The sequence below is a fragment of the Tiliqua scincoides genome, chromosome 1 (genome assembly GCF_035046505.1).
Source record: "Tiliqua scincoides isolate rTilSci1 chromosome 1, rTilSci1.hap2, whole genome shotgun sequence".
In the NCBI taxonomy this organism is placed as follows: domain Eukaryota; kingdom Metazoa; phylum Chordata; class Lepidosauria; order Squamata; family Scincidae; genus Tiliqua; species Tiliqua scincoides.
In genome coordinates this window covers 113,087,402-113,099,997 of record NC_089821.1, presented here as the reverse complement: position 1 = coordinate 113,099,997, position 12,596 = coordinate 113,087,402, and the positions used below count along the sequence as shown (strand labels likewise).

At 44.4% G+C, this 12,596-nt stretch overlaps 1 protein-coding gene across 1 annotated transcript in view; it reads right to left on the bottom strand.

Annotated features, from left to right (window-relative positions):
• Positions 1 to 12,596, bottom strand: part of ZNF804A (zinc finger protein 804A) — a 248,561-nt gene that overhangs the window by 9,940 nt on the left and 226,025 nt on the right. The window contains exon 3 of the mRNA XM_066611241.1: positions 476 to 606. Within this exon, the coding sequence (XP_066467338.1) occupies positions 476 to 606 (131 nt within the window). The remainder of the gene's footprint in view (positions 1 to 475; positions 607 to 12,596) is intronic.

Below are 12,596 nucleotides of genomic sequence, written 5' to 3'. Positions count from 1 at the left end.
CTTGAGATCTTTGGAGGAAAGGTGGGTTAAACGTCTAATGAATAAGTCCTATTTTTCAGGAAAAAAAACTTTGAAAGAAAAGTGGTTTGGGGAATGTCGCACAGTCTAGTTGCAGGCCTGTATATTCCTGTCCTCATTGATGATGTCCTGCCAAGCTTCAAATGCTCACCTGGTTCCCTAATGTTTTCCATCATTATGCTTTCCTTTATTAAATATATATAGAACATATTTTTTAACAAAAATAGTTGACATTTTAAGTCTGATGAAAAATGTAATGTTTAAACATTTATTTCTACTCATCATGTCAGATCTAGTTGCTGCATACAGCTCAGAGAGTGCCATAAAAACAGATTCACTTTCTTCTGGATCAAGGCTTTAATAGTCATGGGCCTTCTGCCAAATTGTGTAGCCTGGGATATCCTCCCCCCCCCCCCACTTTCCTGGACTTATTACCTTTCAATAACTTTCCACTCACCATGCAGCTTCTTTTCTGAGTTCTGCTAACTTGTGTAATCGTTGAAGGGCCTTTTCCTGTTTCCTTTCATCTTTTCTTGATTTGGAGGCTACATTTCGTGCAAACTCCCTCTGTTTTAGCTCTTTGAGTCTCTATAAGAAATAATTGGAAGCAGGGAAAAAAGAGAAACATTTAATGCAGAAAAAAGACTCCAAAAGAAGCTGTTAAGAGACTATTATTTTCCATTCTTATGAAAGCACTTGATTTTTTATATTTATAAAGCAGGAGCATCTGAATTCACATTGCCTTTGCTAGGGTGCCACTTTGCTCAAGTCTCCTAAAACTTTTGCTCCCCCCCCCCAAGTGATTTATGCATTTTTGTTAGTAAAATGCATTAGTAAAATACATTACACAATTATTATCTCTAAGCTTACTTGGTGGGCATCCCTCCCCCACCCCATAAGCACTCTGGGTTATAAATCTATCATTAGCTGCAGTTTCCATTATGAATGACTTTATCTGGAATGAATTATTCAGTTAGGTGATTCACATGTGAAGATCGAAGTTAAGTCTCCCAATTCTTTTTCTTTCTTTCTTTCTTCCTTTCTTCCTTTCTTCCTTTCTTCCTTTCTTTCTGCCTGCCTGCCTGCCTGCCTGCCTGCTCTGGTTTCAAGGCAACTTAAAATATAAATAAAAAGCAGATGAAGAGTCCAATCTGTGCCGTAAAGCACTTTTGCATTCCTCAGCGTCAGTCCGGCACTGGTGCGCTAGCTCAGCACTAGCCACCGCTGGGCTAGCGCTGGTGGATCACCAGTGCTCCGACACTCAGTAGTCGCTCAAACCATGGGGCAGCAGAGAAGTACTTGGGGGCATGGTTGCAGGTGGGGAGGAGGCGTTCCAGGGTGGGGATGGAGGGAGGGCGAGGAGAGGGCAGGGAGGCGGCATGCCAGGAGAGGGAGCGGGGCAGGAGGGAGGCGGGACTGGAGAAGTCCCCTTCCCCTGAGGAGCCACTGGTGGCTACCTGGTTGTGCTCAGGATGCTGCGGCAGCCATTTTCAGCACCATGGCAGCCCCACGCTCCAGGCAGCTCAGGATTGGGCTGCCCAGCTGCAATCCTAAGCATACTTACCTGGGAGTAAGCTCCACTTAACTCAACAGAACTTACTTCTAATTAGAAATGCATAGAATTGAGTTGTAAAATCAGTAATAAAACAGATTGAATCTCAAAAAAAAGAAAAAACAACAACAACAAATACTTTCATACAGAAACCAAAGCACCATTGAATGCATTAAAATCAGCTTAGAAACAAACTACCGGAAGACTTATAGTCCCAAATAAAATGCCTCTCATAGATCTTAACAATTGGGGAGGTACATAGAAGGAGACAGCCCCTAAGATAATACTATGATTTCATCTCTTCTAGTTAAGACATCCTGATATCTAAGCAGTTGCAGACAATCTACTACTAATAGCAGATAAACTATTTTATATAGGCAGTTATTGCCATGCTGGATTCAGACAAGACACAGATAAGCATACAGATAAGGACATATTATTTGTTCCGTGGTGTAGCCAAAGGGGGCATGCGATGAGAAGAGCAGGTGTTGCAACAAGCTGTGTAAGCACCCCTCCCAATCACTGTCCTATTTGGGGCAGCTATGGAATGCGCAGGTGCTCGCTGATTGGTGTGACGAGTGCCTGTGCGTTGCCGTTGCTGCCCCAAATGGCTCCAATGGGGAGTGGGCTGCTTACATAGCGCATTTCATCACCTGCTGTAGTTATCGTGCTCCCCTTCCTGGCTATGCTACTGCATTTGTTAGACCTATTGATGGCATAGCGTGCAGCATTTTGAATTTTAGTGAATTCCTTACCAGGTAGACAGGATAGATAATCAGAAATAAGCTCTTGGTTTTAGAGGCAGGCTGCCTCTTATTGCCAGATGCAGGGGAGGGCACTGGGACACAGGTTGTGTCTGTTGTCTTGTGTGCTCCCTGGGGCATTTGGTGGGCCACTGTGAGATACAGGAAGCTGGACTAGATGGGCCTTTGTCCTGATCCAGCAGGGCTCTTCTTATGTTCTTAAATAGTTTCCCACATTATGTGGGTTTTCATGAGTCACTAAAAGAATGTTTTAAGCAACAGTAGTTATATATAGTCATCATTCCCATAGGCTAGAGACCCAATGCTAGGGATTATTCCCTATCAAGACAATAAAAAACTAGTGTAAATATATTACAGTGAGATGGAAAAATACACCTCACTTAGACACACTGTTAAGATTGTCAAAGGTCAAACTTTCCAATCTCACCCACATCTAACTCACTGCAAAAATTCAGACCAATTACATTTTCAGTCTTGAAAGATAAACACAGTCCACTGGTGTGGTTAAAATGAACATGCGAACTAATCAAACACTGCGCCACTTTATTAAGAACAATCTTTAAAACAAATATTTACACTACGGCTAACAACAGCAGCCTTGTCCCTCCCCAGTGGAGTGCCTCAGAATGCCTGCTGACCACCTCCGTGAGGAAACCTTGGCAAATCTCCAGGCATAAGACTGCAAGTTCTGGAGGACGTTGTAGGCCGCGAGGCGGGCTCCTATCATGGATTGGGCTCGTGAGTGGAGGTGCCTGAGTTCCATCAGTGCACGGTCTGGATAAGATTGTGTCATAAGAATAGCAAAATTCACAGGCAGTTTTACTCAACCCATGTGTAAGTAACGATACAAACCATAGGTTGCAATAGGGTCAGGTTGCCCAGTACTCTTAAGAATTGTCTTGGATCACACCAGGGTCCATTTAGCCCAATATTCTGTCACAGTGACTAACCAGATGCCACTGGGAAGCTTACTTATGTGACAAATGTTGGACTGGCCTCTGTTGTTTGCATCCAGCAATTGGTATTCATAGCTATATGTTCTCCGAACATGGAGGTTCTAGTTAGCCATCACAGTTAATACCATGACTCTACTTGCACAGAATCTTATATCTCATAACTCAGCTTTGCAACTGGATACAATCCTGGCATGTTCTGCACTTTCCACTCTCTGCCACTGGAGCCTTAGTCCATCCCTGCTCAGGGGGCAATGTGGTGAGTCACCACCTCCACTATGTGGCTCCTCGAACATGTACATTCCTCCATTTTTTTCTACTGCTCCTCCTGAGAGACATTCTAGGCCATGACTCTACTATCATCTCTTCCTCTTCCACTTCCCACAGTCTTCATTTTTAAAACTGGAGAGTGGGAAGATGAAGAGAAAAAGATGTGGCAATGGTGGCTGCTGTCACTAGCTGGGCCACATCAGTAGACAAAGGTGAGTAGGTAGGCATGTGGGCCAGAGAACAGCAACAACAACATATGGATGGTTGGCAGACGTTCAGTGAGAGAGGGAGGGCAGAGGTATAATCCATGTAGGACACTCCATCCATCTGATGATAGAGCCAGTGTGGTGTACCTTGCCTTGCCAGGAAAATCCAAATATGGAACAGTCATTCTCTCTCTCTTTCTCTCTCTCTCTCACCTGCCTCACAGGGTTGTTGTGAAGATAAAAGAAAGGCACAGAACCATGCAAACCACCTTGAGCTCCTTGGAGGAAGATCAGTATAGAAATGTGAAAAATGATATTGTGGTCTTCTTATTGGCTGCAATATTCTTCTAGATTAGTGGTCCAATCCTATTAAGCCATTATGCTGGCATAACATGCTTTATGGCAGTTGCAAAGGCAATTACTCTGAAGTGCAAGGCCTGGCTACTGCTGCAAGCAGTACACAGCCGGGTCCGCACTCCAGTAGACTCTGGACGCCCACCAAAGCAAGTAAGACCATTCGGGAGGTGGAATGGTGTGGGAAGATATAGAGGGTAGGCAGAATGGGAAGGAGATGAGGTGGAGAGGAGAGCGGATTCGACCCGGAGGGTGTTGAGTTTGGCAGCAACAGCACCCACCATATCCTAACCCCCTTCCCAGGCCCAATCCACCTGCACGGATCAACTTACACTTGTGCCAGCTAGAGCTGTGGTGCAGGTCAAGTTGAGTCATGGCTGCTGCTGGGGCTTATCCCCTTGCCCCAAGGAGACCTCCGGAGGCCGTAACTCCTCTATGGGATACAGCAGTAGCCACGTTGGTGCTGCTGCATGTCTGTGCAGGGAGTTAGGACTGGTGTGCTGGGTAACATTCTGTTTTCACCACCTGCTAGAAAGCTCACAAGCTTCTGAGTTCCTGGCCATCCAAAGTAATCCTGCACCCAAATATGTATGCTTACTGTCCTTAGTGTCAAGAAGTGAGCATAGCGCAGCTGGGGATTCTTTCCTCACTTTTTCCTCGCTCTTCCCCTGTACAGCAACCTCAGTGAACCATATGCATATGAACTTAATTTAATGATCCAGTCGCATTGCAGGGTGCTCTCTCTCTCTCTCTCTCTCTCTCTCTCTCTCTCTCTCTCTCTCTCTCTCTCTCTCTCTCTCTCACACACACACACACACACACACACACACACACACACACTTCTCATTTTGGGTAGTACTAGCTCTGTGCCATCTGTCTGCTCAGATGCTGTCGTAAACCTTAGAAATATACTGAGAAAGAGTAAAGTGAAATATTGTGCTTGCCACTGAATGGGTATCACTTGTCACTTCAGTAGCTGTGTACGACTTTTTAAGAAATCCTTGATGGGTGCACATCAATGATTTAATAGTGAAACTAATTGTGACCTCTATCCTAGGTATACGTCTGAAAGAAGTGACAAAAACCATGCAGGCTCTTACAGGCGAGAACTACAGAAAGTGTATGCATTTTAGACAAGTCTGGGATTTTGGATTGCAAAGAGGAATGCCAGGCACTGAGGCTTCTTTTCAGAATATCCCGTTCTCCTGTGGATTCCTTTCTTCCAACAAATTATGCAACGATGACCCCTGAACATACTTGGCATCCCTCTTCTCTTCTGAAATTCAAGGTGGCTGGTTTCATAAACACATTCTGTTCCCTTAGCAATTATGAATTTTTCATGGGGAAAAAAAAAGATTTTTTTTTTTCCAGGAGGAAGCTTTTCCTCTTGAGCAGCTATAAAAATACTAAAAAGTGCATACCTTTTGCCCATCTGTGTCTACTCTGCACCATATTAGACTAGCAGCCCAATCCTATCTCAGTCCTCCCCTTGCTGATTCTGAGCCAAGTCACTGGAGTGGAACATTTGTTCCCTTGTTTCTGCTGCCCTGATGGGTCTGCCTGGACTTACGTGAGAGATTTTGAGGACACAAGTCCAAGTGGACCTGGATAGGTGGGTTGAGGCTGTAAAGGGGGTTAGGATATTGTTGGTGCCATAGCTGCTGATAACCACCCTTTCCCACCCTCAACATACCCCCATCCCTACCCTGTTCATTCCCCCTGCCCTGCTTCACCAATCACCTGCTCACTGCACACTCCCCATGCCAACTTACTGAAACAAGGGCGTCAGCAGTGGCTGCCGTTTCCCAGCGCTGCCACTCTTCATTTGCAGTTGCAGCCAGGCTGCACTCTATGGTGTGTCATGTCTTCTGATGGCCTAAAGCACACTGTGCCCCCAGAACGCACATTTCGGCCACACAGCGGCAGCATAGGACTGGGCTGTAAGGCTGCAATCCAATACATACATTCCTGGGAGTAAGCCCAATTGAACCCAATAGGACAGACTTCAGAGTAGACATGCAAAGGATGGTGTTGCAAATAATGGCACAACATTGGTTGTGATGTCTGGCAGGCTCAACCACCAACAACAGGCATTGTGCTTTATTTTACTTTTTAAATGTCTGGGCTGCCTTTGGCTCTCACTTCAAGAGGCCACCAAGCTGACAATAATTAAAAACAATATTAAAACAAACAAAACAACTACAGAATATCCAAATAATTGTAACAGAGGGAAACCCCCCCTCCCCCCAAGCCTACACTTTCATCTGCACAGCACTGGCATTTGGAGCTGCAGGGGGGGCAAGGCTAGGTGGGGGGGGCTGATTTTGCAACCTTTGCCATAAACCTCAGGTAGAAGCTGACACCCCTCCCCCCAGTGGGGATGGTGGGAAACTACCACTCTGCCATGGGGGGAAGGGGCAGCAAAGCACTGCCCTAGCCCCAACTTAGCTACACCACTTGTTAAGGATGTGAAGCATCCCTTTTTGTCATGGGTAAGGAGAACAGTAGTTGTGGAAGTAGTTGAGGGTGATGGAAACTCAGTGCCCCTGAGGTCTTCTACTCTTGGAGGAGGCAAATCATTGGTAAAGACATCATGAGCAGAAGGAGACAGCTGCAAGCATTTTTCTAGTAGCTGTGAGGAGGGGCTCCATTGAATATGATGCCAGTCCCTTTACGATATACAGAAAATTGGAATGCTTCTCTCCTATTTGTGGGGATCTTATTTCCCCTCCTCTCCCTGCAGCACTACAGGGCCTAACAAGCATTTGCATCTGCTCTGAACCCATGAATATCCCCACATTGTTGTATACCAAGCCAGATCTTTGGTTGTTCCAGCTCACTATTGGCAACACTGACTGGCAACAGCTCTACAAGGTTTCAGACTGGAATTTTTCTCTGCCCTACTTAGAGATGCCAGGGGTTGAGACCTTCTGCGTTCAAAACAGGTGCTCACCTACTAATTGATGGGCTTGCGCAACTTGGCTGTGTGCTTATGGAACCTTTGGCTCATGGCACAATAATTTTTTCTCTGCAATAAAGAATGTACAAGTTGACGACGAAGTTACTCTGATGGGACTGCTCACATCCTCAGAGATATCTAGCATTCTAAGCAGTTGCCTTTGTGATGATTAATTCAGTTCAGTGACCGAGAGAGTCTGAGCCCAAGAATAAGTTGTTTGCTATGCACTGGATCATTGGTGATTGTAGGAGTGCAAGACAAGCAACAATATGGCATCAGAACAACGGACAGCGATGAGCTTGGTTAGCTAACCACTTTGGAACATCAGGTTTTGTAATCTATTTAGAATCCATCATTAGCTGGGTTTAAAATTGGAAACAGTGGAATTTCACAGACATTTCCCAATATATATGGATGGGATTTTTTTTCTTTATCAGTTCCATGTCAAACAGCCAGACGCAGTAGCTTGAGGCTGCAGCTTAGCAATTAATAATGTACTTTATTTATTTTTGATACTGAGACTTGGCAATTTTGGCTGGATAAAATAGTGACTGGGGAAAGCACTCATGATATATTTTTAAAAACATCTTGAGCAAGATTCCCCCAGTCTGAGGAAGAGTTCCATCTAATATCAAAGTTTGTTTCTAACATTGTAAACATTCATTGGTCCAAACTGGCCCAGACTAATAGAGCTATTGCATGAATAAAAGATTCCCATAAGGAACCTTCCCAAAAGGTTCTTCATGACATGCCAAAATGAAACTAGGCCAGTGTGTCACCCCCATGATAGACCTCCTCCTGTGCACTGGGCAGGGCAATGACCCAGGTGGTGGGTGCGGTGATGTACCATTGTCTTACCCCGCTGGTTTTTTTCGGCTATACCTTTTGATAGAACACATATATTTCAACGTGGCTTTTTCCCATTGCATTCTGCTGTAAATTACACATTGAATGGTATATAACATGAGGGTATTATTCCTACAAACCACGATCTAGCTATTTTGGTCAATTAGCGCGCATCACCTCCCCTATGCGTGTCACCCGGTGCGGCCCACACTCCCTGCCCCCCTTAGTGACGCCACTGGTAAGACACTTTTCCCCAGCTGGAAGGGGAGAAGGAAGAGGTGGGAGTAGTAAGTAGCAAGTTGGACAGAAAGTGGCCGAGAGAAAAGCAAGGCAAACTGCTTGAGCAAGTGTTCACTTACAAAATGAACTATGCTCTCCTATTAACACATAGTCTCTTTTTTCTATTTTAAGAATAATCAATTCAATGAAAGGGGTTTATGTTCCTGCCTGGAGGGGACAGTTCATTGTGCTATGAAGAACTAGGCTCCAGTCAGAGTTCTGAATGGGTACTGATGTGTGCAAGACGGTAGCCAGAGAAAATGGTGAGAAGGTTTCATTTTATTTGCATGGCTCAGACTGGGCCTACGTGCTTGTTGTACAATATTTTACCAGCTAACTAGCGGAGATCTACTTTAATTCAAGATTTAAGGACTTGTAACAAAGCAGTAGACTTAAAAACATGGAAGAGCTATGAATTAATAACAATACTGAAACACATGACAATACTCGTGAAGACTAGGCATGGATACACACTGCATTTCAGGTTCCACCTATGACAGAGGCAAGATAAGTAAAGCAAATTACAAAGATTTGGCATTAAATCCTTACTTCCCCCCCTTTTTTTCTTTTCTTTTCAGTAAGCACAAAAGACTCAAATTAAGTTAATATTAGGGGAGACTGCATATTATGAAGTTGGGTTACCAACTTTTCAACTGACCTCCGCAACTATGTCTTTAACAGCAGCCTAATGTGCAGCTGTCAAGAGGTAGCCCACTCAGATACCTAAAACTCCAGGATGATGTTCTCACTGTCACTCTGAGGTAGCTTGGTCATCTAAGGGTGCAATACTAAGGGGGAAATAGGCCAGCACAAGTCCCTTGTGCCGGCCATTGTCATCATGAAAATGCTGTAAAGCATTTTTGTGCCAACATAAGTGGGGTTAGGCTGGTGCACAGGACTTGCACCAGCTTCCCCATGCCAAGCTCAGCCGACACAAGGGCTTGGGGAGGACGGGGAAGAGGAGGGGAGTGGGAGGCGAGGCCACGATCCAGCAGTTATGCCATATCCTAACCCCGTTGCTGGGCAGCCTAGGCTGTTCAGATTTGCTCTGAAGGTGACACAGATTCAAGTAGCCCCATTGGGGCTGCAGTGGCTCTTCCCGGGGTAAGGGGAAGTGATTCCTCTTGCCCCAGCCTGAGCCACTAAGTGCTCAAACCTTGTGCTGGATATAGCGCAGGCCCACTGGCCTGCCTGTTCCAGTGCAAGCTAGAATTGCACTGCACATCACTTTGCAAAGTGGAACTGATGAATGTACATGAGATGAATGCAAATGTATCCACCAATTACCATGTGATGAAAATCTTCACCTCTTATTTTCTAGGCCTCAGAGCAGGCCGCTTTCTTCTGGCTCTTCTCGGTAACACTATTATGAAGACGAAAAGTTTCATCTAATGCAAGAGATGTTGTGCATGGCACTTAAAAGCCACGTGATCCTCCAGTGAATACAAAATATTTGTCATAAAGCAGTTACAGATCAATGGATTATTTTTAGACAGGAAGAGATGCAAAGTGGATGTACTAAACTATTCAAGGGCAGCTGGTTTCTTTTATGGCTCTTACACTGAACTTACTGCTCTCTTCTCATGAATCCACCTCCCTGAAATTTATACTGATATATAACAGTCCCTTAAGCACCTTCAGGCAGATGCCTCACAGTCCACTCCTATCCTCCGCTGGTGCACAGGATCTAGGACTGCTGATCGAGTGTCTGCTGCAGCCTGTGTGCCAGCAGGAGACCAGGCCAGCTGGGAAAAGTAAGAAAAGAAAATGTTACTTACCCGGCTTCTGCATAGTCCTATGGGACTCCTCAAAGCTATGCTAGATCTTTTGCTGGTGTAGCTATAAGGAGGCTTCTGGGGTCAAGTCAGAGCTGGGAAGGTGGTGTAGGATTCTGCAGATGCACAGGTGCCCCACAGCACTACAGTCTTCCCCTTAAAGGGCCTTAATTTACATGACCTGTCCTAAGAGTTCAGCCCACCCACCTTTACTTCTGAATCCTTAGCATGAGTGACATCAGTCCAATGTGTCATCAAGAGGTGGACAGGGGTGCCACGGAGGTCCTAGTGTAGGACTGTGCCTCAGGGCTGCTGGCAATCTGGTGCCAGCATTGTGAATGCTGAACAATATTCAGTGTGAACACTGAGGGAACAGGAAAGTGAAAGCTGGTTCTACCCCTAACCTCCACGCAAGTGAGCATAGAGCCTATTGTTATAGCTGGCTCTTCTGCCACCCCTTCAAATGCTGCCCTGGTCAGGAAGTAATTGCAGTGACATGTTGATGTCACCACAATTACTTTCGGTTGCACAGTGCTCACAGCAGCACATAACAGTCGTGAGAGTGGCTGCGAGAGGAATAGATTGCCATCCCTCATGGAGTGCCACCTGGGGGCACAATACCACCTCAGCTTAGCTATGCTACTGATAAAGCCTTGCATGTGCAGGCTGCACCTGCCTGTCTGCAGATTCAGGACCCACGGTTTTACCTCACTGCAGGTCCTGAACACACACATTTGCCTGGCCTGTAATCCTCAGAATGCGACTGAAGCTGTGTTCTCGTCTTGTTCAGAGGCTCCTCTGAGAGTCAGGAAGGCTGTGCATGGCCTCCTCAACCCTAAAGGAGGTCTTCTGAGGGCTCTGGAAGGCCAAAAATGAGCACTTCCAGCTTTCTGGAGGCTTTCTGAGGGGCCCTCAGGAGACCTTCTGAGGTCTCTGGAAGGCCAAAACTCACAGTGTTTAGACACTGATGCAGTGCTTGGCAGGAAGGGAGGACAAAGGTACCCTGACTGAAAGTGCATAATAGGAATGGAAGGCAATGGAAGCCACCATACTTCAGCCTTCCAGAGGTGGAACAGCTGAAGAAAGGGAAATGGCTAGGAAGTGGGTTAAAAAATGAGACCTGAGGAAAGAACTGAGTGGAAATAGGATTCCAAGGGTTATTATTTATTTTAAGGCGTTGTCAGCTACCTTTATTAATACCAAGGGGATGGGGGGAAGAAGTAACAAAGGTGTGTGGTGAGGAAAAAAGAGCTAAAACTGTGCTTGCTTCTATGCTCGCATGCTTAAATACACAATTGTGATAAGGGATTTCTTTAATTGTTCATTTCAGAAGACAATTATGAGAAGAGCCACTGGGCCACAAATATGTGCTGCAAGTAGTGAGGAAACAGAAATTTCTACTGAAGTGTACACTTTCCATTAATTGATTTGGGGGAGGGGGTCTCCTTTTGCTTTGCTAAAATTAGGATCAAAACTGGAATGGGTTAATCAACCTAATGGGTTATTTTAAAATCCACAGATCACAATGAGCAATTTCCATACCATTCTTGCATTGCTCCAAAGTATGCCTACTGCAATTAGTGTGAATCATAGATTCATATACTGCATATTAGTTTGGGCTGATTAACATAACTCAATTTTTTAGAGCTAATCAGCTCAAATTGCATATTGAAGTGTTATTTAATGCCATGCTTAAATACTGCAATAATGGATATGGTACAAGAACCTGAATAGAATTTGACGGGAGTACAACTGAACATAGTACAAAATTAATTTGGTATATTAATTTTGAATTTGATAGCAATTATCCTTTTCTACCAACCTAGTAGAGAATCATGGGCATTACTAAATGTTTTTTGGACAAAATATAGGGATACTAAAGGAAAAAGAGTTTTCAATACGTGATAATCACGACCAAACATGCTTTTAAAAAAATATGTATGGAAATTGTGTTCTTAAACCAACATTTGCCCAGTGAATACTTGAAAGCATTTAACTTGCCCTGAGCCAGTTTGGGGGTTTCCACTAATTTCTGCATGCATCATTCTTTTGATCCAACTGCCTGAGGTTTCTGCATCTAATCCTTTTAAAAAACAGTGATACTTCTGAAGGGGAGCAAGGGTTGGGTTTTGTCTCTCTACACCCCCTCACTCAAAAAAAAACAACAAAAACTGTCAGTGGGTACTTCTGTCTGTTAGCAGAGCTGTGGGAAAAACAAAAACTAATTCACAGGAGAGTTGAATGACACAAAGCACTTTACAACAATACCTTTTCACTGCTTTGCTCTTTCAACTGTTTTAAATTATAACCACATTTCAGATTTCATCTCTTTTGTCCAACTTCATCTCACCTTCCATGATGTTCATCAACATTCTTATGTTTATTTTTCTTTTCTTTTGGTTCACTTATGTTTTCATGTGTTATATAGTTAGTTACGCTAATTTGTGGAATGTTATGTACTGGGTATATAAATTTATTATGCCAATAAAGGTTCTGAAATGAATGATATAGGGTGAAATCCTAAGCATCTCTACTCTAAGTCCTACTGTGTTCAAGTGGGGCTTACTCCCAGGAAAGTATGAATAGGATTGCAGTCATATTTACATTTTTTGCTGACCAA